Genomic DNA, 23,827 nt, shown 5'->3' on the forward strand with positions numbered 1-23,827 from the left:
ATCATCCCTTGCGTCCTCTGCATCCTGTGGGGCAGAGCTATCATGTGGTGTTCGTATATGTCGGCATAAAATTCAGCATGGCCAAGCGAGTCGTATATGAGGCCATCTGAGCCGCGTATTGCTCTCTTTGGTGGTCCCGGTTCGGCTAGTGCCCTGACAAGTTGCCACTTTTCTCTATTCTGGAGAAAAAATTTCGTCCATCTTCGTTTCCCAGAGGCGTTTTTCGTGGTAATGATGTGGACCCGTAACTGAGCTCAAGGAAACGCTAAATGTGGAAGTAGATGAACAAATTTACGTCATTGTGTACTGTATACAGTACAGGAAACTTCGAGGTCAATGACTGTATTAGCATGACAATGTACTCTGTCATTAAGCATCATATTTGAGGCAATGGTTTGTAGACAATAATATTTCTGAAATAGATTCGCCTGTAGGGAATGGCAACGTCAACCCAATATAGCCCCTCCCGGATGAGTTACAACATAGGCTTCGCCCCAAACCCACATCCAATATCACTACTTTCTATGCTTTCGGCTCTTGAGGAAGAGTGGGATGGCTTTCCTCGATAGACTTTCAGATACTACATTGATATTGCCTCCAGCAGGGTTCAATCCGTCATACAGGGCGTTACACACTTCTAGAGGTTACAGAGTGGACTATGTCCGTAAGGGGGACACTTGCCTCATCGTCACGCCCCCAAATCTGGAATACAGAGTTTTTATTCATATACTGAATGGATAACCGCGATTATTCTCTCGGATATTGGAAGTTTTATGTGTCACCTACAAAATTTACTTTTCTTGGCATGACACGTCTTCAACCTGGCCAATTCATTTATGTTCACCTCCCTCCCTCCAGCTGGATTAATTTCTGCCAACGTCCATGTCTGTGTCGTACGTCATTTATTTTCTTATTTTGGAACGATCCATGACGGAGTTCGAGTACGACTCGTACAACACAAAGGTTCTGTTTTCGCAGGAACAGAGAAAACGGAAGGAGGCTGCTAGAGGGAGGTGGGGCTCACTCTCCCTTTCCGCTCCTCTCCCATCCGGAGGTCAAAGCCCTCGTTTGTTGACTGCCAAGATATAGTGTCAGCACTATACAACTTATCTATTATTTAGGTCTCTATTTCGCTATAATAACTTTTGGAATGAAATTAATTCCATTGCACATTGTTTGGTTGATAACACCTTATAATAGAAGCGTTTACCGATATACTTATAGTAACAGTAGTATAATAATTTCCGTAGTGTATTCGACGATTTTTTCTGGAGCAGCACTGAAAGACACGTTGAAATTCTTGAAGATAAGCATTTTTGTCTATGACTGTCATTTTAATTTCAGATGAAGCTAAAAGACATGAAAAAATTATCCTTCAAATAGTACTAATGCATTTGTCAGTTATTACTCGTTTTTCTCAGTCTTGAGCGTATTGCAGTTTAAGAAAGTTTTACACCAAATGCGTTTCCCTTTTCTTTAACAAATGTCATGAGTGGTGGTTGGTGTTAGTTCCTCCGTTTCATAGCTTCTGAGGATTTTTCCTCGTTGTTGGCTGGGGCTGTCGCTAGAAAAAAAGCTGGTTGCAATGTCACGTTTCCTGATTTTTCGGTTTTAGGATCCGGTTTCCTTTTGTTACATTTGTGTTATGTGCACTTAACTGCACTTTGTTAAACTTCATACAGGTTGCCTCTATAGACATAATTATAGTTCTTTCACCTGTTTTGTACTGAGCACAGCGTTTTTGTGTCCTGCAAAGCGGGTGAAACCACAGTAAATTTTCTTGCGTGAGGTTTTGCGAAAGTGGTGTGCAAAACAACGCGGGAGCAGCAAAGAGAAAGAGGGTTCCTACAACCGAAAAACGGCAAAGGGAGTAAGCGTAACCAAGTGTTCTCTACTGCAACCAATTCCAACAACGAAGGGACAATTTGTCGATTTTAAAACATATGTGAAGGAGTAATAAACAACAGCCACCACCGATGATGCTTTGTAAATAAAAGGAAAACGAAGCTGCTGTAAAAGACTCTTGAATTCCAGTACGCTTAGTACAGAACAAAAACAAATAATACAATAAATGACTGTTTGCAACAGTTAACCATGCAAAATTTGTGTTCAGTGCACTTTACGAATTTAAACGTAAATAATGTACATTACAACAAATATGAAGACTGAAAAGAATATTCAAATAACATGCAATATGACTATAAACTTTATTCCCTCAAATTTTTTCTCATTTTGGTCTATATTCTTTTGTTACCTTACAAAACCATAATAGTAATTATTCAACAGGGTCAGTCATAAAACAAAAATATTGATACAAAAGACTGGACTTCATGACGGATCACGTCAACAAGTACAAGCTTGACCGTGCAAAATGAGTTTGCGCATGTAGTATCTTCAGCAATTGAATGTTTATCCAAGACGTTTATCAGCTGCCGCGAGTCTTCACGGAAATACACAAAAGTTTTCCGTAACAAAGTGTAATGTACAGATAGGCGCGTGGTAAAGCTTGTACGAGTGGACGGAGCCTTGCTGATTTACTCACCCTTATTCATGAAGTACTTGATGATTCTTATCCAGAAGAGTACAAGCTGTTCGTACTTTTCGTTCTCTTCAATAATGCGCTGCTTGCGCTGGCGACGAGAAAGCCGCGCTCGTTTAGCTTTTTTCGAGCGCAATACAGCAGGAACATCTTGGTCGACTAACTTTCGACGGCGTGGGTTCACGCCGCTGGGCCCCGCAACCGCAACCATAGGCTGTGACATTTGCGGAAAAAATATCTGACCTGAGTACTACAGCACAGATGCACCGCGCGACTTCACCGACCCCTCAGCACTACTGCCAATATGTTAGGCGCCGCCCCGCGGTGCCAGTGCTGCCGACGGCAGCGCCGCTCGGCGGCATTCGGTGCTCTGCGCGCAGCGCGGCGCCAATTCAAAACGAGCAAACGAATGCGGCTTAATACTTCACAAAAGAAAATAGTGTCCATCTCCATTACACGACAAAGGCAAATTTAAACGTTGTCAAGTCAATTAAATACCATGGATTGCAGTTACGAACACCTAAATTTGAGCCTTCACACAGAAGACGTCGTGGCGGACGACGAACCGTAGACCGCATTTTATTGGTAGGAGGAGGAGGAGGAGATTAGTGTTTAACGTCCCGTCGACAACGAGGTCATTAGAGACGGAGCGCAAGCTCGGGTGAGGGAAGGATGGGGAAGGAAATCGGCCGTGCCCTTTCAAAGGAACCATCCCGGCATTTGCCTGAAGCGATTTAGGGAAATCACGGAAAACCTAAATCAGGATGGCCGGAGACGGGATTGAACCGTCGTCCTCCCGAATGCGAGTCCAGTGTTATTGGTAGGACACTTAGAAATTCAGCAAATTTACTGAAGAGAGTGCCTACACTACATACGTCCATCCTCGTCTGGTGTACTGCAGCGTGGTATGGGATCCTTACTACACAGATTTGGCGGACGGCTCGCTTTGTATTATCATGAAACAGGGGAAGGAGTGTCACGGATATGATACATGAGTTAGGGTGACAATGATTTAAACAAAGACGTTTTTAATTTCAGGAGATCTTTTCGATAAATTACGAATATCAGATTTATCTTCTGACTACGAATATACTTTGTTGAGTGCCACCTGAATAGGAAGAAATGAATACCATGGTAAAATAAGAGAATTCAGAATTCGCACAGAAAGATTTAGGTGTTCATTTTATCTACTTTCTGCTCGAGAGCAGAACGATAGAGAAATAGTCTGAAAGTGGTTCTATGCACCCACTGACAAATATTTGAGAGTGGATTGCAGAATAAACATATGGATGTAAAGGTAGTCTGGCCGTTGGAAGGATCAAGCGTTGACATCTGCATCTATACTCCGCAAATCACCATGAAGTGTGTTCTTGTTATTGTATCATAGATTAAGGTTTCTCTTCCGGCTTAACGGCAAGCGCCGGCACGAAGATGAAGAACGCAAGAGCAGAGAAGGCTGTGAGACAACGTCAGCCAATGGCCCGCTGACTAGCACCGCACAACGACAGGGGCGGCCTCTGTACGAAGAGAATATAAGCGTCGCTCCTGCCAGCCTCGGCCGGACAGTACTAGACCGGCACTAGCAGGCCCGGACACTACAAGACGGATGTCAGCAGAGGCACTAGCAGAGAGGCAGTGATATTAACGATAGCAGTGACTTATGAGCGAGTGTGAATAACTTACATGGGCATTGTAATTAGCGAAGGACACTGACTGTTTGCATGTCGCCAATCACTTGCGACACGTTCTTGTAAACAGAAGTTAAGAATTGTCAGTCTACTTTATTATAATAACCATTAATGTGATTTGCTTCAATTGTTGTATAGCTAACCAAGAAAGCGGCATCCTTTATGCACCCTATGAGAGACGAGCGGGCAGGACCCCACAGTTTCTACCCATTCTGTTCTTTCTGTTCAAGAATGGAGCGCCTAAAGAATGACTAGACATACGACCCTATGTGATATATATGTATGGAGAGGTGAATACTTGTAATTTAAACAAAACTGAGTAGTATGTAAATTAAAGTAGGTCAGTTTACAGACACATTATTATTTAGAGAATATGCAATGAGTAACCAACACCTCATCAGCTGAGCTATCCAGTCATGCCTCATCGCCTAATTTAAAGAATCAGTTTGCCGATAGGACGAGAAATTCTGCCTTATTCAAACCCAAGGAAGGAAACAATTTTACAGTTAGAAAATAAAAAGTAACCCACTGAAGAAAGCACAAAAAGTGCTGAAACGTGTCTGGGTGAAACAAAACAAAAAAGGTGTCTTGCATAAAGTAGAATTCCTCGTCTTATCAGCAGACTGATTCTTTAAATTAGGCGATGAGGCATGACTGGATAGCTCAGGTGACGAGGTATTCAATGAATACACATCACTGTGCAAGAAAACCTTCTTCGCCAGAATAGAAGAACTATACAAATAACACCCACACTGAAACTACTCATGGGGAAAAAACATTTCTTTCTCCCCCCCCCCCCTCTCTCTCTCTCTCTCTCTCTCTCTCTCTCTCTCTCTCTCTCCGCCCCAGTCCTGAACACACACACACACACACACACACACACACACACACACACACACACAACCACAGACGCCAAATAGACTTGAGACTCACGTGCCTCACCCAGCCAATCACGTTACGAAACAAATAAATACTACACAGCCACAACAATACGTAATGGCGGAGAAAACTCTGCCTATGTTTTGAAAAATCGGAGAAAGTGCAGTGTGAAGCGCCCATAGGTCACGAAACCAGGCTATTCAATTCGCCAACAACATATGAGAAAGCATCACAATATCAAAACCATAAGTTACACACAAAAAACGTAATATACACTCATTTCCGTTTTTAAATGCATAATAAACAGAAAAATAAAAATTACATTTTGCTATTTGCAGATGAGAAGTTGTAGATTGTGTAGAAGAGTAGCTACCATAATAAATGTCCGATAACATCGTGTAAGGTATGTAAACTAATGCATACATACACTCTTCTTGCCAGTTAAGCTGTAAGTAGAACTTTGACATAATGTTATTAACAGCACTCAGTGCATCAAGTCGTTAACGCATATCTCAACTGTGAACTATGAACGAATGTTGTATAATATTTTACAACAATTATTCATTCACAATTGTAAATATTATGTACCAAAAGTTTCGCTAAATTTTAATATGTAACAACAATGTCTTGGGCTATTGATTTTTGGATGTGATAGTTTTCTTCTATCGTTAATTTTTGCTATATAAGCTGCTACTAGTTTTAAGGATGTGTAAGTCAGCTTCAATGTTTGTTGGATGGTGATTGTGTGCTATCAGGTGGTCTGCAAATTTTGAGTTTGAGCTATTGCTTTTCAGTGCTGCGAGGTGTTCTGTATACCTGGTTCTGAAATTCCTGCATGTTTGGCCCCATATACAGGTTAACAGTAGTTGCAAATAAGCTGGTATATACTGGACTGGCTGTATTTGTCAGTGTTGGTGGTATTTCATCAAAGTCTGTTTTGTATTGTGTTGTTGGCTGTTTATGCTATGTTGAGTCCTTGTTTCTTTAGTATACTACCCACCCTGTGTCTGACTTTATTGTTGTAAATCATTATGTGCCGTTTGTTGCTTACTGTCTGCTGATTTGTTGTGTGTTGTGTTGTGTTTGATTGTGTGTGTGTTTCATGGTTATGTGTTGTTCATTTTTGTATTTTGTGGTTTATTTTGCCTACTCTCTTTGCATCATAACCATTCTCCTCTGAAATTTGTTTTATTGTGTTCAGTTCTTCTGTGTTTTCATGTTTCTTTATGGGTATTTTCTTCAGTCTCTATCCGAAGCTGGCTTCTTTGTGAGTTATGGGGTGATTGGATTGGTTATGAATAATGGTGCTGATGACTGAGGGTTTCCTCTAGACTGTGAATTCATGTTTGTTGTTTCTCTTGTGTAGGGTGAGATCTAAGAAATTAAGCTTTTCATCTGTTTGTGTTTCAATGGTGAACTGTGTTTGTGGGTGGATGGAGTTTATGTTGTCATAAAGTTCTTTTATGCAAGGCTATGGTTCACCTATTAAGCAAATTATGTCACCATGTTATCTGTACCAATATATTCTTTTGTACTGTTTTGGTATTACTATTTTGTCAAATATTTGTTTTTCTATCTGATTGAGGAAAATGTCAGATAGGAGGCCACCGATTGGGAATCCCATGGGTAGTCCATCTTGTTGACAGTAAAATCTGTTGTTGAATGTGAAGCAGTTTTTCTCTGTGATGAGCCTGAGTATGGCTGATATTTCTTGTATGTTTATAGTGGGTATGTTTCCTTGTAGTTGGAGGTTTGTTTCTATGATGTTGATGGTTTCTTCAGTTGGGATGTGTGTGTACATGGAAATTATGCCAAATGAAACTAATGTTGCTGTGTTTGGAATGTTTTCATTTCTCATTTTTTCTATTAAGACACTTGAGTTTTTTAGACTTCTGTTTTCTGCGTATTTGTATATTGTCTGCAGCCAGTGTGTGTGTGTGTGTGTGTGTGTGTGTGTGTGTTTGGCTAAGTAGTATGTTGGTGCTTTGCTAAGTTTATCAATGGAAGAATAGATATTCCAGGTTGTTGAGCTTTAGGCAATGATTTTAGGGTGGGCACCTTGGATTTTTCTGTATCATTCTTTTAATCTGTGTTTCTGCGAAAATTGTTTATATGTTTTTCAGGGTTTTCTGTAACTTACTTTGATAGCGGTTTGTTGGATCACTTCTTAATTCTGTGATGTTGTTGCATTGGATGTATTCTAATCTTTTGCCAATGTATTCCTGTTTGTTTATGACTGCTACTGAATTAATCTTGTCAGATTTTGTAATGATGGCATTTTCTTGTGTTCATTTGTTCTGTAGTTTTCTGTAGGTTTTATCTTCAGCACTCCTTGTGTTTTCTTTTATGGTGGTTTTGCTCTCTTTGATTATGTTACTTATTTCCTCAGCAACTAGTTCTCTTGTTACATTTGCACTGAATTCAGGTGTGATTAATTTTTCTTGTTGCTTTATGCTGTGTTCAGTTTCTGTTCTGATATTTTCTACTGTCCTGTGTGACACCATTGTGTTTATGTTATGTTTGGGATCCTTTTCCAGTAGGCTTCTTCCTTGTTCAGATAATTTTATGTCTGTTAATCACTCTTGTGTGAAAGGTGTGTTTGTTGTATTGGTGGTGGGATTGGTGTTTGTGTGGTTTATCATTTTGGTGAGTTTCTTTTGTTGAGTTGTCTGTTTTCTGCCTATTAGGATATCTGTGTATGTTCTAACCACATACATCAATTCATCAAAAAATGGTGGATACTGTAGTTGATTTGCTAGTTCTATATGCAAATTGTATAGTTCAATATTCAGAGCCTGTTTTCTGGAATGCAACGACCGAATTTCATGCTTTATGCACATGATTTCAGCCTTACGTTTTGTCTGCTGTCCTGCTGATGACATGTTGTTTACAGTTATGGTTACATAGTTAGGTACTATTTTATAAGCCAAACATATTGTCAAACGAAGTAGTTTTATCATTTTAAAGTTTATCACTGTAGTAATTGGGGCAGGAAACTTGTGGGGTTGTTGTACATCTGATGTTGAGCAAATATATCCTGCATTAGAATATTAAGAGTGTTGCATTCTGCACAACTAATACTTCGGAAACCATATGGTTTTAACAATATAACATTATTAGGTGCAGGACCATGTAACCCCAGGAGTGTGTTTTTATGCTCCATGATCATTTCTCTCATGCCAGTAGCTTCTTGGTTCTGACTCCAGACAGTGGCATAATGCTTCAGAATTGATAGCACGGTTGTTTTACGTGAAATGTTTCAAACTCCTTCTATCAGGAGCTTCATCTTGTATAAACCACATGTTTCTTCTTAACAGTCTGATAAATCACGACAACATACTCATGTTTACTGTACACCAACAAAAGGGTTGCTACACTCCTCAACATGCATGCATCTGGAGAGAACTTGTGCATTTGGATGGGTTCCATGTGTAAGATTGGTGCAGAACAGTCTTTACTGACCAGCAGCTATGAACACAGTTCACCTTGTTCCTTCACGAGATATGGAATGTAGTGGGCGTTGGACCCTCACACTTCCAGTTTGTTGCAGGTTAAATTGGCGACCGAGTTGCAGGGAGGATTCGTCGAGGAGAATGTAGGAGTGATCTGTCAATCTCTGACTTTACCTTACGAATGCAAAAATACTCTGTGATGCCCATCCACACAGGGAAAAATGGCAAGTCGTTATAGTAAATTCTACGCTATGATCAATGTGATGGAAATATATATACAACCAAAATGTATCAGTATAGGACGCTGTCTGGTACAGTTTATTGTACATGGCCGAATGGACATACTGCACAGTCATATATCTGCATTCGCAGTCTATTATATGATACCAGCAAAGTAGTGGATGGGTGCTGTAGCAATGATACTGAAATCAGGAAGCATTCAGCTGTGTCATTGGCTGGCACTGAAATTACAGAACAACTGGTACGCTTTGTTTTATATGACTGAATGGACATACTGCACAGTACTGCAATGTAGTATAGGGTCTACATGAGTGAGTGGATGTACTGCACAGTCATTTATCTGCATTTGCAATCTAGTATATGGTGTTTGCTAAGTAGTGGAGGGGTGATTTAGCAATGCTACAGAAATTGGAAACCAAACTGGTGTGTCATTGGATGGTGTTGAAATTATGGAACAACTGGTAAAATTGCTAACACTGATCACACTATCAACTGTAGTTCATATTACAGTACATCGTCCCTTATCAATGGTGTCTTTCTCGCCTATTCTTCCACTGGTGTGCTGTTGATTACCACACAATGATTGACTGATGCCACTTAGATATCTGCTACTTGTCGCTGTAGAGTGTTGGATTAATTGCAGAGGTCATCTCCTTCAGACAGTTGTTCGGAAGTATTCCTCAATGCTACAGACTCATTCTATTTCAATATACTGCAATCCCCTCCACATGTTTTTCTTTTTCACCAATAAGATAGCAGTACCTCTTTTTATTTCTGCTTCCTCTTTTAATCTTTCCAGCTTTTCTTCCATGTCACCCAATCTTTGCGAGAGCAGACAGATATCGTCAGCAAAGTCAAGGTCTTCAAGTCTGTCTTGCATTCCCCACTGAATACCTCTTCTCCTACGATCAACTACGCTTTTCATTGCGCTGTCCAGTATCAACAAGAACAAGGTAGGTGTCAGAATACATCCCTGCCTCACCCCAGCATTTGTTTGGATCGATTCAGTAAGTTTCCCATTGTGTAGCACCCTACATTCATATCCATCATACATGGTTTTAATAATATTTATTGTCTTTGATGGTATTCCACATTCTTCCAAGGTATGCCACATAACTCTCCTATTAAGAGAGTTAAATGCCTTTTCAAAATCAGTAAATGTAAAGTAGAGTGTGTTCTGCCAACTTGCACTCTACTCAAATATTATACGCAGTGTGTTGAGATCGACACAACGTCTGTGCTCTCTAAACCCAGCTTGCTCTCTTTTCAGTCGTACCTCGACTGGGTCCTTGATACGATTTAGCATCAATCTACAGAGTACTTTACATGGTATAGATAGGAGGGCGATGCCTCGCCAGATATTACATTCGGTAGTATCCCCTTTCTTTGGCAACTTAATAATCAGCCCTTCTTTCCAATCCTTTGCTATTTTATCTGCTGACCATATCTTCTCAAACAATGGATGTAGTAGATTTACAGTGGTGTCAATGTCTGCTTTTAGCACCTCAGGTGCAATATTATCCATTCCTGGAGCCTTTCCGTTCTTTATCTGTTTGAGAGCTATTTTAATTTCAGTCTTAGTTGGCGTGTTTACATTGATCCTGTTACTGGCATCTGGAAAATTCCATTGCCTCTCCCTCTCTTCAGGTTGCTCTCTGTTTAAGACTTCAGAAAAATGTTCTCTCCATCTTCTAAGTTGGTCTTCTGTCATCAACAGTCGACTCTCATTGCTTTTAACAGGTCTGTTCTTGTTGAAACCTTTTTTGGACAACATTCTACTGATTCAGTACAGTTCATTTGTATCACCCCTTTCTGTGGCTGTCTCTGCTCTCAGAGCTTGCTCATCCATCCACTTTTTCCTATCATTTCTCATACTCCTCTTTATTTGAGCGTCAGTTGCTGCATAGTCGGCTTGCTTTCGAGTCTTCTACTGTCTTGTTTTACTTGTGTTTAGTTTTACCTTAATCTCCTTCCCACAGTTGATCAAATTTCATGTACACTCAGACATCCAATCTTTCTTCAAATGGTTTTTAAAGCCTTGGACCTGTTTGGTTACATTGCAGTAGACGTCCTTAATTTGAGTCCATATATCATCAACACTATTTTCATCATTTTTCTGTGCTTCTTGGAGTGCCTCGTAGCAGTTCCTTAGCTCAATACAGAAAGGTTCTTGTTTTGCTGTTGTTCAAAGTTTTCCCACATCATATTTTTTGTTCTGTTGTTCGAACTTTCTATTTGTAGCCATGACTTTTAGTCTAAAATTTGCAACAATAAGGTAGTGATCACTGCCAGCATCAGCGCCACGTTTATTTCTCACTTTCATCAATGACCCTCTAAATTTTTTGCTTAGCACTATATGATCAATTTGGTTTTCCGTTCTGTGATCAGGGGATACCCATGTAACCTTATGACAATTCTTGTGTGGGAATAATGTACCTCCAATCACCAAATCGTGACTGGCACTGAAATTTGAAAAAATATCCCCATTTTCATTCATTTCTCTGATACCGTGGACTCCCTTCACATGCTCTAGGCCTTCATTGTTCTTGCCAACTTTTGCATTTAGGTCTCCCATAATAATCAAGATGTCTCTCTTACTGGTACTTTTAATGATGTCACTTAAGGAGAGGTAAAACTCTTTTTTTCTGTTCAGTATCTGAGGTTTCTGTAGGAGCATAGCATTGGATAACGGTGACATTTCGAATGTTTGTCTTTAAACATGCTGTCAGTAGTCTTTCTGAAACCGGTTTCTATTCCATAAGGCTCTTTTTCGCTCCTTTGGTTAACAAATGTCCAACTCCCTTTCTGTGCTCTGCATCCTCTCCAGCAGGTCCAGAGTATAAAAATGTGTATCCATCTTGTGTTTGGATTTCTCCAAAATCTAGCCATCGTACCTCACTAAGTCCGAGAATGTCCAACCTGTAACTCGTCATCTCCTTTGTAACCTATTTCAGTCTGCTGGCTTCTCTTAGTGTTCTAATATTCCAGAAACCTATTTTTGTTTTCCTTTTCATGCCAAAGGTCGTCATATTTGAGTCCATCCGGCTGTTCTTTTCTGCTGTTTCTTTAATCATTTGTTTTTGGGAGTGCCGGTGATTGACCCACAGCTCCCTAGTCTCTGGTTGTGGGGCTGCCACCTAAGAACCTCTAGACTTGTCCGATTTTCTTTTAAGGGTTTATTCCCCTAGGGCGGCTGGTGTCCCTACGCCTAAGAGTCCCCCTTACCCTTTATTATGATTTGAGATGGCAGGAAAAGGACTGAGTAAGGACAGGTTTGGGACAGGTAAAGAGGACCAGTGGGCCATTGTGGGACACACGTCGTCTGGCTCCTCCACTCTGGCTACAGTAATCATGTACATGACTGCAAAATGAGGAAACAATGCTCTTCGAAATGGAGCACTGAGACATCCGCCACCCCACCGCTGTGGAAGATGAACTGTATAGGTCATCACCTTCAGATATCTGTTGGATATGCTCTACAATGCCGCAAACTCTTCATTTTTCATACGTTGCGATGTCTTCCACAGTTTTGTTAATGAGAAACATCACCTCTGTGTTTCATTTCTACGATATGTGTGTTGCAGGAAACTGCATAGTTTTACACTACGTGATATTCAGCTTTCTGTGAAACCCAACGGATCGAAATGTGTTAATGTTGATTTAGCACCTAACACAGATCTTAAAGTCATGGGAGAAAAACAATATGTATGGTGATGTACAAAGCTGTAGTCCTACACAGCTTGGATGTGTTACAGACAAACAAACAATGTATTGAACTCCTTATGAAGGAACAATACAGAAACCCTCTCTTGTGATCGATAGTCTGTTGAATACAGCCTTCCTCCAGTGCAGTAAACAAAACGTTATGTAGGTATGTGCAAGCAACTTAGACCACTGGCCATCTGCTCGAAAGGAGCGATATATGTATATGTAATACGCTCGGTGCCAACAAGCAGACGATATCTGTTTTTCGATATATGTGATAAAAGCTTATACGAGGTTCTATTACAAGGTGTGGTATGACTTGTTAAGGTTTGGATTCATACAGTTCACTCAAAACTACACCAAGTTTGCTCATAAAACTAATAGAATTCGGCTGTATCTATTCTTGTGGAATCATTACTGTTTTTATTATTATTGTCTCGATTACGTGTTTAAAAATAGATGTTACTGCAAGTCCTATATTATTTCATATTCCATAACCTCTAATTATAAAGTAGACACCACTTGAATTATAGTTCTTTGTGGAACCTCGAAATGACAGTATTTTTCTCGACATGTTAGTAGGTTACGTGAAACAGGCTGTGATGATCAAATTGCTTACAAAAGTAGAATGCAAGAATCTACTGTATAATGGAAACTTTACGGACATGTTGATACAGTGGAGTATGAAGCAAAAATGTCAAATGTAAGCATGCAGACGGTATTTGTTCTTAATGTACTGGAAGAAAGATACGCAGTAAAATCTTATAGGAGGTTCTGTTACAAGACAGGCTGTTATGATTTGCTTTGTAAACGCCAATGTGATATCAAATCACATTGGTAAAATGGGACCTGCCATAGTGTACAAAACAGCAGCGTCGTTTTGAATTATAACTTGTTTTTGTCGAACGTAAAATGATTGTGTTTTTCAGACATGTGATCAAATGGCGTGAAAGATTGTATCCTCTAACGTTATTTCATGTGTCTGAAATGTTCGTATTACACATGTGCTTCACAGTTTACTGACAGACACTGATTTGAATGCAAGATAAGATTACATTAGATTAGATTAATTATTCATTCCATAAACTCATAAAAGAGGGAATCCTCCTGGGTGTGGAACATGTCAGGTAAACACATTACAAAAATGTAATTAGAAAAACTTGAGTTTCATTAATTTTAATTATCCTCAGTCAATAAACAGTAAATTATGTACATGAATTAAATTTAAACTTCTAATATTTACCGGTTTAATACTTATATCTGCTTTCATTAAATCAGACAGATTCAGACATTTGCTAGTTTCTTGGCTATTACAACCAAGTATTGTCAAAAATAAAGTAAATTATTCATTTCAGTGATCCTCAGTTAAGAACAGTCAGATTATGTGCAAGATTGAAGATTAAACTTCCCCAATACTACAGACTTAAGACTTACATCTGCTTTCCATACATCCATCATTCACACAGTGTGTAGTTACTTGGCTGTTACAACCATGTATTGTCCAAATTAAAGTATAACAAATTTTCATTAAAATGGTCTACTGCACTTGTTGAGAAACTCATGGATGGAATAGAAGGAGTTGGCCACCAAAAATTCTTTTAAATTATGTTTAAATTATGCCTTATCTGAAACTAAACTCTTAATGGTTACTGGTAATTTATTGAAAATATGCATTGCTGAATACTGGACTCCTTTCTGGGCAACAGTAAGTGATTTTAAATCTTTATGTATACTGTTCTTATTCCTAGTACTGATACTGTGTACTAAGCAGTTAGTTGGAAAAAGAGATGTATTATTTACAACAAACTTCATTATGGAATAAATATACTGAGAAGCTGTGGTTAATATACCAAATTCTTTGAATAGCTTTCGACATGATGTTCTTGGATTTACACTACTCATTACTCTTATTATACGCTTCTGTACTCTAAAAAAATTTTTTTTCTGTTTGTGGAGTTACCTCAAAATATGATACCATATGACATAATGGAGTGAAAATAAACAAAATATGCGTTTCTTTTATATTTATATCTGCTATGTCTGACATCATTCGCATTGCAAACACAGACTTGTTTAAGTGCTTTAGCAGTTCGTTAGTATGTTGCTCCCAACTGAATTTATTATCAAGTTGTAATCCAAAGAATTTTACACTCTCAACTTCTCCTATTTCCATGTCATCATATTTTATACACACACCAGAAGGAAATCTCTGAACTGCATATAGTTGGTCTTATCAAAGTTTAGTGACAGTGAGTTGGCTATGAATCTCATATTAATGTCAGTAAAAATTTGATTAGCTGCCCTTTCTAAATTTATATTTGATTTACTATTTATTGCAATGTTCGTATCATCTGCAAATAAGACAAACTTGGCATCTGGTAATGTGAGAAATGCTCTCAGGTCGTGTAATTTGTCCATCATGCTGAAAGAATTTGCTTGTAGCGAGGACATTCTGCAGTGATTGGTAGTTTTCACAGCAAAATAGTGGAAGTTTTTTTCTGATTTTATGCAGGGGGGATCATGTATTGGAAGTGTATAGCCTGATCTCTGAGTTTTGTTCATTTGCAATCCACTGTGGTTCACTTCATTGGATGTTGCAAAATAATTGTATCCTGCAGTTGCATGTAAAAACTACGCAAACTTCGCTCATAAAACTAAAAGAAAATGGAGTGCTCTTACTTTTGTGGAAAGAGGACATTTATTATCCTCACGATGGTGTCTTCCTTTTTAATAGAACCTTGATTATAGGAGGTCGTTGACGTTAAATGCAGTTGTTATGGTGCAGTGTTTCCACGTTTAGAATGGAGAACACTTGTAGGGGCAGTGTGTGTGTGTGTGTGTGTGTGTGTGTGTGTGTGTGTGTGTGTGTGTTCTCACCCTAGGTATCTGTGCCTCGACCAGTGTGTGGCATGTGGGTAGGGCGTCCTTCATTTATCTCGTGTTGTTTAATTGGCTTTACATCCTTTTGTGTTGGTGAAGGACCATCACCTCAAGGCTAGCTGGGTGCCACTCGTCTTCTGGTGGAAGGCCGATAGGTTACAGAAAAACAGCAGTTGAACATCTGAAAGGCTTGTGCCCCACCGTTGGTGGAAGGAGGGAGGGAGGGAGGGAGTGAGGAAGGGATGAAAGGAATTAGAAGTGCCTATAATTCCACTACTTCTAGGCTGTACATCGAGGAGAACGTATCTTCAACTGCTGCCCCACTAAAATCTTTTGGGATGACGATTTTCCCTAGTACATGTGTTGCATTATGAGTGCTGGTTTTCTGTCGCAACAATTTCGGTGTGTAAGTAGAACAGACAAGAATTTTCCATCAGTTGCGGTGGCATGTTTTCGGTTCGATCATCTCAGCTTCTGGGTGAGGCGTCTGTAGCGAACTCTGATGTCAAACAGCGAAAGATACAGTCCTCAGCTGTACGTTTACAGGTAATACACTCATTAAACTCCTCTCTGTCCAACACCAGCATCTTGTCAGTCAGACACAATTCCCACCAAAAAAATATAGTACCTCCCACGCCAGTCTTTTTCCCACCAGTTTGTAAGTGAAGGGTAGAGGTTGAGTACGTCTGCCACTAGTTTCGAGTGGTATTGTCAACTTTTTTCCCAGGAGCATAACACCAGTTCTATGGCATCGTCAAGTTTTGTGGTGTATTGCGATTTTAGGAACTCCTTGTGTAGCGCTAGCCACATACTTGTGTAATTAGGATTGACCTTTATTTACGTAATTAGGACCGATCTTTACATCAGTTTTCCAACCAAAATAAATTATATCAACCTAACTTTCCTCTCCAGCATCTGGACAGTTTCCATGTTTGAGGGGGTGCACTTGCAATCTCCGTCCAGAAGGATCTGGGTTCGAGTTCCGGAAAGGGCACTGCCATTTTTAATTTCACTCCAATTCCCAGTTGAGGAATGGGGTGGGATGTCATCACAACCACGGAACAAAGAAATTACCACCAAAATTAGAAATTCCCAACAAAATTCGAAATTTCCGCCAAAAGTCGAAATACCTGTTAACAGAGTAGGTAGGAGAGGGGGAGAGGAAGGGGGGTAGGGGGAGGGAGAGGGGAACCATGCGCCAGCGGAGAAAAACACATGGTGTCATCTGGGGGTGGGGGTGGGTGGATGTTCGGGGGTGGGTGCCTAGTTGGGTGTAAGTGGGGCCAATTAATTGATCAATTTAATTAATTTGCATATCAATTTGATATCGATTTTATACCGAAACTGGAGTGGTGCTGCCACCTCCCTACTACTTGTGAGTATCCCACACCCACTGCAAATAAGCAGTTACGTGAGTTTCTGGGACTCATAAACCTGTATAAGAGTTTGAGCATTTCATCAACATGGAGGCATTCTCCACCCCACACATATGTGAGGTGACGGGAAAGAAGTAGCTATGGATATGGGACAATGGTGTGGGAAAACGAGTTTCAGCCCCTAAATAAGGTATTATCAAACCCACAAATTCTTGAACATCCTGACTTTTCTAACGAATTATGCATGATTACGGATAGTGCCAAGATGGGATTGGGCATGAAGCTGTTCCAGGAGTTCGATTAAGATTGACAGCTGTTGAGAAAAGCGACTGCATTGGGCAGTATAGTCCGGTCGAAGAGTGGAAGAAAAAAAAAAAAAAAACCTATTCGATTACGGAACGAGGACTCGTAATAGTGTGAGGCTTTAAGAAATTCCAGTATCACTTATACGGAACTAGGACTCAAGTATTAACAGACCGAAAGGCTTTGCAGTTCCTGTTAACCACGAAGTTATCGCTTGGATGCTTTCTTCTATGGGTACCCTACCTTCAAGAATTTAACTTCACAGTTACTCACATCATCCGTTCTGCAAACAATCTAGATGATGCACTGCCACATTCTCCCGTAGGCTTAGAAGGAAATGCCCTTGAAGAGCTAGAAGATAGCCAGAGTAGCCTCTTACATACGAAAAATGTGGTGTTCGAGGACTTCGCGGCGTCTTCGCACCGCGAAATGGTGAGAGAGCAGGACCGTGACCCAGCACTGAAGAAGTTAAAGAATACGAGACGTTGAAGAAACGGCCATCCGGCAGTTCTGTCTTCCGTGAAAAGACATCTTGTTCCGCCATCGAAATATAGACGAATCAGTTTGGTTACTCTTTATCCCAGAAGAGCTCATTAACAAATTAATCTGGTATACGCATTTTGGGCCACGGGAAACTTGCTATTTTCGGAATACGGAACGCCGAATCGGGAGGGTGTTGGCAAGATGCAAGCGGTGTCAGAAGGCCAAACCCGCCACTTCATCCCATCACTCATCGCTGTTTCCCACTGTACAGGAAAAGTTACCTCCTAGGACACCTTCCGCAAATGAGGAACAGATACTGTTATGCGCTCGTTACAACGGAAATGATGTCAAAATTTTTAACTTTGCTTGCTTTACGCTAAGCAACGAGTAAAACGGTGTCCACTGCATTACAGCGCCGATTTCAACAACAAATGGGAAGAGTGGAGAAGTTGATCTCTAACTATGGTACACGATTTCGATCTTCGTGCTGGAAAAACCATTCTAAGGAGAGACAGGATTCGTGCAGTTTTTATTTCGGCCTTTCAACAGAGCTCGAATTCCGCCGACGGAATCATGCGTCAAATGGCCACTCTCTACCACCTATAGTGTGGAAAACAGCACATGTCGCGGGACGTCTTCCTTGCAGACTGCCAAGAAGTGATGAAGAATCTTCCTCATACTGCCACCTGGATGCCACCCATCACTGTACTCACGAATCAGCTGTCAGTAGATAGGATCAGGGAGCTGATGCAATTTCCGCCCAGTGAGCGTCACTGGCATAAAGAAATAATTACAAAGGATTCATGAAGCTGGACGAAAGTGTAAGCAAAGAGCTCGTAAAAATTGGACTTTTTAACAGTATCACGTAGGGTAAAAGGTGCTTATTAAATCTCACAGTCGATCCAACAAGTTAAAGGCCTCGTATTCGAAATTCTTCACACTCTAGAATGGGCTTCTGTGCATTCGACGTTTTGTTAACACCAATGTTACTGAAGCTGAAACAATCAAATCACGTAAAACCCGCGGTATGCACCATTTGCGCAACGTGAAATCCTTCATAGAGTAATGTCATAGGTTTAAGCGATGAACATCGTTAAAACAAATTTTGTGAATAAAAATGGGTATGACAGTAAGGATAATTTGATCTTTACATCTGTTTGCAATTATTGGTTTCAGGGTCTCATAAGTGTCATGAGTACTGAGTATTATGGGGTGCGGGACGTGAAGCTGTGCCACGAAAAAAATCGACGAATTTTGTTTGTGTTTGCTGTTTGTCGATGTGGAATTGGTTAAAGTTATTGAGGTTGACCATCGGTGATTATTTAGTTTTTGATGTTAGGGTACATAAAGATGTACTTATATAATGAAGATGAGATATTTTCTACAGAGCACGAGGTGTGGCCCAAAAGTTATTTGTGGAAGTGGTGAAGTAGTTTCGCATGTGATAGTTCACAAGTGTTCGATACAGGGAAAACGGTGTACTGCGAGTGTGGTAGCTCGTGTCTGACGGAATTTTCGTTACACAATCTATGTGGGCATTCTGACGTAGTCCGTGTTGTTCGGGAGTTGCTGCTGTTTTAGGTTAGTAAATACATGAATGAAGTAGTTGTACGCGTGTCAAGGAGTGTTGGAGGTAATACATGAGGTGACGTTGATTAGGCGAACTTCAAGGGAGTTGCATGCTCCAAGGGAGGTGTCGACGTTTTGCAGAGTAATGATTCTTGTAGTGTCTCAATGAAGCGGTGAATGACAATAGGAGAGGAGTGGCAACTACCAAGCTTCCAGATGAAAGAGAGAATCCTTGTTGCTGTATGGCGTGCAACTGCCAATCACGGAGACTAGAGACATAATACCGGTAACGACTTTACGTACTTCTTTGTCAATTAATAGTTGATGACGGAGATCCATCACGTGATATGGAGGTGAAGTAGCAGATAAGGGACTAATAAAAAGACATGACTCGCAGATAAGAATGCCATATAATATGCAGCATCAGACGTTCACGTATGCACAAATAGCCAGGACAAGTGGCGACGACATTCATGTTTCACGCCAAAAGAAAATTGGAAGGGGTATTATAAAACTGGGTATTGTAAGATGAGGTAAGGTTTTCGGGAAATATGCAGTAGCTCGTCGTTTGTTTTTTTAAAATGTTACTAAATGGCCATAATACATGTACTATGTGAGGAGTTTATGCTTGTTTTCCTTGGCGATCCGCGTGTGTTATTTGGTTTTTGGATTGTTACATATGACATAATGGATCACATAAGTCAGATGTCGTACTCATGGAATTACGAAACGAGCGAGACTCGACAAAATAATGTTTGGTTTGTCCAGCAGTATATTTGGCAATAAGAGGTGGGTTCGAGTATCAGAATTATTTGGCTGCAGCTGTTGTGCTTGTTCTTCTTGAACGTGTTTATTAATCTGCTTGTAGTACCACACTATAATGGTTCTCACTAATGATGTTTTGTCTCCCTTCAGGAATCTTGCAGGTGGTTGACCCTTTGTTAGTTAAGGACGAAAATCAACGAATTATTATTATTTTATATTTTTATAATTTGTATTTTTCTGATTAAGATGCAAACATTTTAACCATGTCGCTTAAGGACGCCCTTGTAGACCTATAATATGTTCTTGAAGTCCCTTCAGGAGAGCTGTGGCACAAGATGCCACTCCACTACTTAATAATGAAGTAACGAAGATTAGTTAGATGATACAACTCTACACCTGCGTAGACGTGGACTTGCTTTGATTGAATCATAAAGTCACTCATGTAGTATTGTAATCCAGTATGTGAGGAGCCAGTACTGAGAACTGAGTAACTAATCTGTGCAGATGGTGTGTGTGATCAAGGAACGTGGATGTCAATGAGAACTGCGTGCATGGCATGCGGTTCTGGATATATGGAGGCGCAGAGGCGACACGTGGTGACACACAGGGGCGTGGGGTGCGACCAGTGGAATGGCTGACTGCTGGGGAGAGTAGCGCGACCCACCCTCCAATGGGGCCTGAACCGCTCTGCGCGAGTGTTAGTGGTAAGATGCGCCCTCCAGAGCCAGCTTGCTACTGCGTCACACGTCACTGGCTGTAAACCGAGAACCACCTAATCCTACACAAGCGACCGATTACAGACGCTCAGAACCGGCTTGCCGCTATGGCACACGCTACGCTACCTGTCAACAGATGAACCAGCAGACTCAGCATAGACGACGGATAGATGATCCGCCAGAGCACCTGTTCGTCCAGCCAACTTTCTGCTAGGTCACTTTAGCGCAAAATGGACATTAGTATATGTGCCTGTGCATGTTGATAAGATACCTGAGTTGTTGGCCCCAACAGTAATACCCCGCTTCAATAATTAAATAACTCACTCAGATGGCACAAAACATGACTGAAGCCAGTGCTCAAGTCAACTGTCTTCTCAGTGTGAGAGGTCACAACTTTCATCTGCCAAGACATCTTGGCGCGAGCAACCAGCTACTCTTAATACATTCTTGGTCGGAAAACCACGTCAGGTGTCTCCCCTTCAACATACCCTTCTTTTTGTTGGGAAAGCACTAAGCTGCGACCCTCTCGTATCGCTAGTTTGTATACCTTGGTATTCTTTGGCCGCCTGGTCTATATTCAGTTCATAGAGCTAATAGTCCCGTCGCTCCCTGGTCGAGTAAAACATGCAGCACTTCATGAATGAAGTTGGGTGCAATGCATGAGAATCTGTCATCATTGTTGCTAAGGCAACGTGTAGCGGCATAGTACATTAAGAACACAGGCCCAAAACGCTCTGGCAACCAGCAGATTGAGAGGAACCCGTGATGGTAGGTGGCCATGACGACGCTCACTTCAAGAGGGAGCAGACGCAGTCGTTGACAGAATAGGCCGCACCCCCTTCAGCCAAACGAACTCCACAGATCTATGTTAAAAGATACTTGGTTTCAAAATCTGCGTACGTACTTACCACGTGACATAAAACGTATTTTGTCTCTAATCACCTTAATGATATTTCCTACAGGTTATGCAAGTGCTATGCCTCACTTCGTACTTGTAGTAACAGTAGTTTTTGTCTTCAGGTCATGGACGCTGATTAGGCGCTATACTTCGTCATGTACAATAAGGAACTTCTAGATCCTTGTGTTTTGTATGTGGCCTGCCATCGCTCTTCTTTAATTTCAGTCAGTAATTTAGGTCGTCGGCCTCCGTGACTCACATAGGATAATTTAGCGTATTCTATTGTATCATGACGATTGTTCTATGTCTTACCTTAGGTAAATCAGTAATTTTGGTCAGTAATTTTGGTCGTCGCATTCAGCGATTTACGTTGCGTTGTTTAATGTATTTTCGGGTACTGTGATGTTTTTCGGTGAATTACATGATTTCAGTCAATAATTTTGGTCGTTACCTTCTGCGAATGACGTCGTAAATTTGATGTACGTTCCGGTACTGTGATGTTTTTCGAGGTCTTATCTATAGTAACTACAGTAAATTTGGTTCTCTCTTCTGCGATAGATGCTGTGTAGTTTAGTATATGAGTATTTTTCTGGTAGCTTACATCTGTTCGTACACATTCTGTTAATATGGACGCCCACTTGGGTCGCTGATGTAAATATGTCAAAGGATAAGTGCTATGTACATGTTCACGTACTGATGATGTTTCCTTATTGCTGTATTTTAACATACGTATTTTAATCTTACGGAGTTACGAGTGCTTACTTGAGAAAGCAATGTCTAGTTTGAATGAAAGAGTACGAGTTAGAATAGTTATGTCAGGTTTTCTGCCCTATCTAGCCTGGAGTGTGTGTGTGTGTGTGTGTGTGTCCCTCATTGAATCTGTTCCGAAACCAGCTCCAGAGACATGGTATATGTGTTGTTGTGTTGGTATCTTGCTCAAATCTATATGTAAAGTTAAAATTGTACCAACTTCGACTGACAGAGGGAGATGATGTGGCTAGTGCTTAAGGCAGAAACAGTCATAAAGAAAATCAAACCGTAGGGCACAGTTAAGCACTTCCCTTCTCACCTAGCCTCTTACAACATACTCGGGACATGGTAGCACAAAATTTTTAGATTAGCTTGAGTTTACCATACTTGGACAAGTCTTGATAAAACAACCTCAATGCAGCTCTTACAACTGGGTTGGTAGGTAATGAAACGTGCTAGGCTGTAGCCAGCCTCATGTTTGATTCTCCTTTTTACTCAGCACGCTCGATAAGACAGGTTTAATAAATCAATAAACTCCGATGTATAAGCAAAAGAGCAGTGTATAAGCTGGGAGTGGGTGATAATTTTACAGGATTCCCATTAACTTCCCTTAATTCTAAAGTTCATGCTTAATTCAATTTGGCAGTTATCAGGAGGTGAAAACATGGCACTTAAACAGTTTCAGCTCACCTTGGCCTGGTAGCTGACTGGACGCACGCTGGAGTGTAATGTGGGCCACCTGAGTCTGGTGCGCGGCAACCTATTGTCGCTTTCACCGCAGCATAGGGTAGCGTACATCTCTGACAAAATTAGCAGAGCTTGAAAAAGAAGAGATCATCGAACTCACCCTGTCCTCACTGTTTGGCGAATAATAGTACCGAAAGTTTCTCCGAACGACAGACCACCTACGCAAGTGGCGTGTCCCGTGCGGTAACATCGCAATATTGTGCAGCAACAACGTGGTATGCCGTCTCAGATTGCCCAAAATGGCAGTTTTGGCAGGCTTACACCCTGAAGCGGCAGGAGAGGACAGTATCAGACACTGCCTCGCTGGGAGCCATAGTAAACACTTTTTCAATGGAAGCCACTGACAACATTTCTCTGCTTGGAGCCATAGTAGATGGACTTGGTCGTCACGAGGCTTAGATATGCAGAGAACGGCCTTCTTCACAGCAAGAGGGGGCAGGCAGTTCATGATCAGATGGGCCACGTCATGCTAGCGTCCAACCCCACCTGAAACCCCACAATGCTTCGTCTCATGAAAAATGATGTGTCGCAGAACGGTGTATACAATTCGTACGGAATGACAGGCATGTTGGTTCAGACTGATTAATCTCTCATTGACTGGTGACTTTTAAGCCATGATTTTACTCTTTGGAGTTGTATTTCTCTTTACTCACTAACCTTCTGAGGCTATCATCACGAACATATCAACTTTGTGATTAGTAGTCAGTTAACACGATTTCTTGTTCGTTTGATATATCTTATAAGAACTTTTCCAGTCCTGTCTATATGAATATCCACAATTATCACACTCTGATATGTGTATACACTGATGAGCCGAAACATTATGACCACTGCTTA

The 23,827-nt window shown here is 40.8% G+C and overlaps 1 protein-coding gene across 1 annotated transcript in view; it reads right to left on the reverse strand.

Annotated features, from left to right (window-relative positions):
• The window catches only part of LOC126184880 (testis-specific gene A8 protein-like), a 124,144-nt gene extending 121,319 nt beyond the window's left edge, over positions 1–2,825 (reverse strand). Inside the window, exon 1 of the mRNA XM_049927510.1 lies at positions 2,543–2,825. Within this exon, the coding sequence (XP_049783467.1) occupies positions 2,543–2,762 (220 nt within the window). The 5' untranslated portion in view covers positions 2,763–2,825. The remainder of the gene's footprint in view (positions 1–2,542) is intronic.
• Between the last annotated feature and the right edge of the window lie 21,002 nt (positions 2,826–23,827).

Source organism: Schistocerca cancellata, chromosome 4, assembly GCF_023864275.1.
Source record: "Schistocerca cancellata isolate TAMUIC-IGC-003103 chromosome 4, iqSchCanc2.1, whole genome shotgun sequence".
Taxonomy (NCBI): Eukaryota; Metazoa; Arthropoda; class Insecta; order Orthoptera; family Acrididae; genus Schistocerca; species Schistocerca cancellata.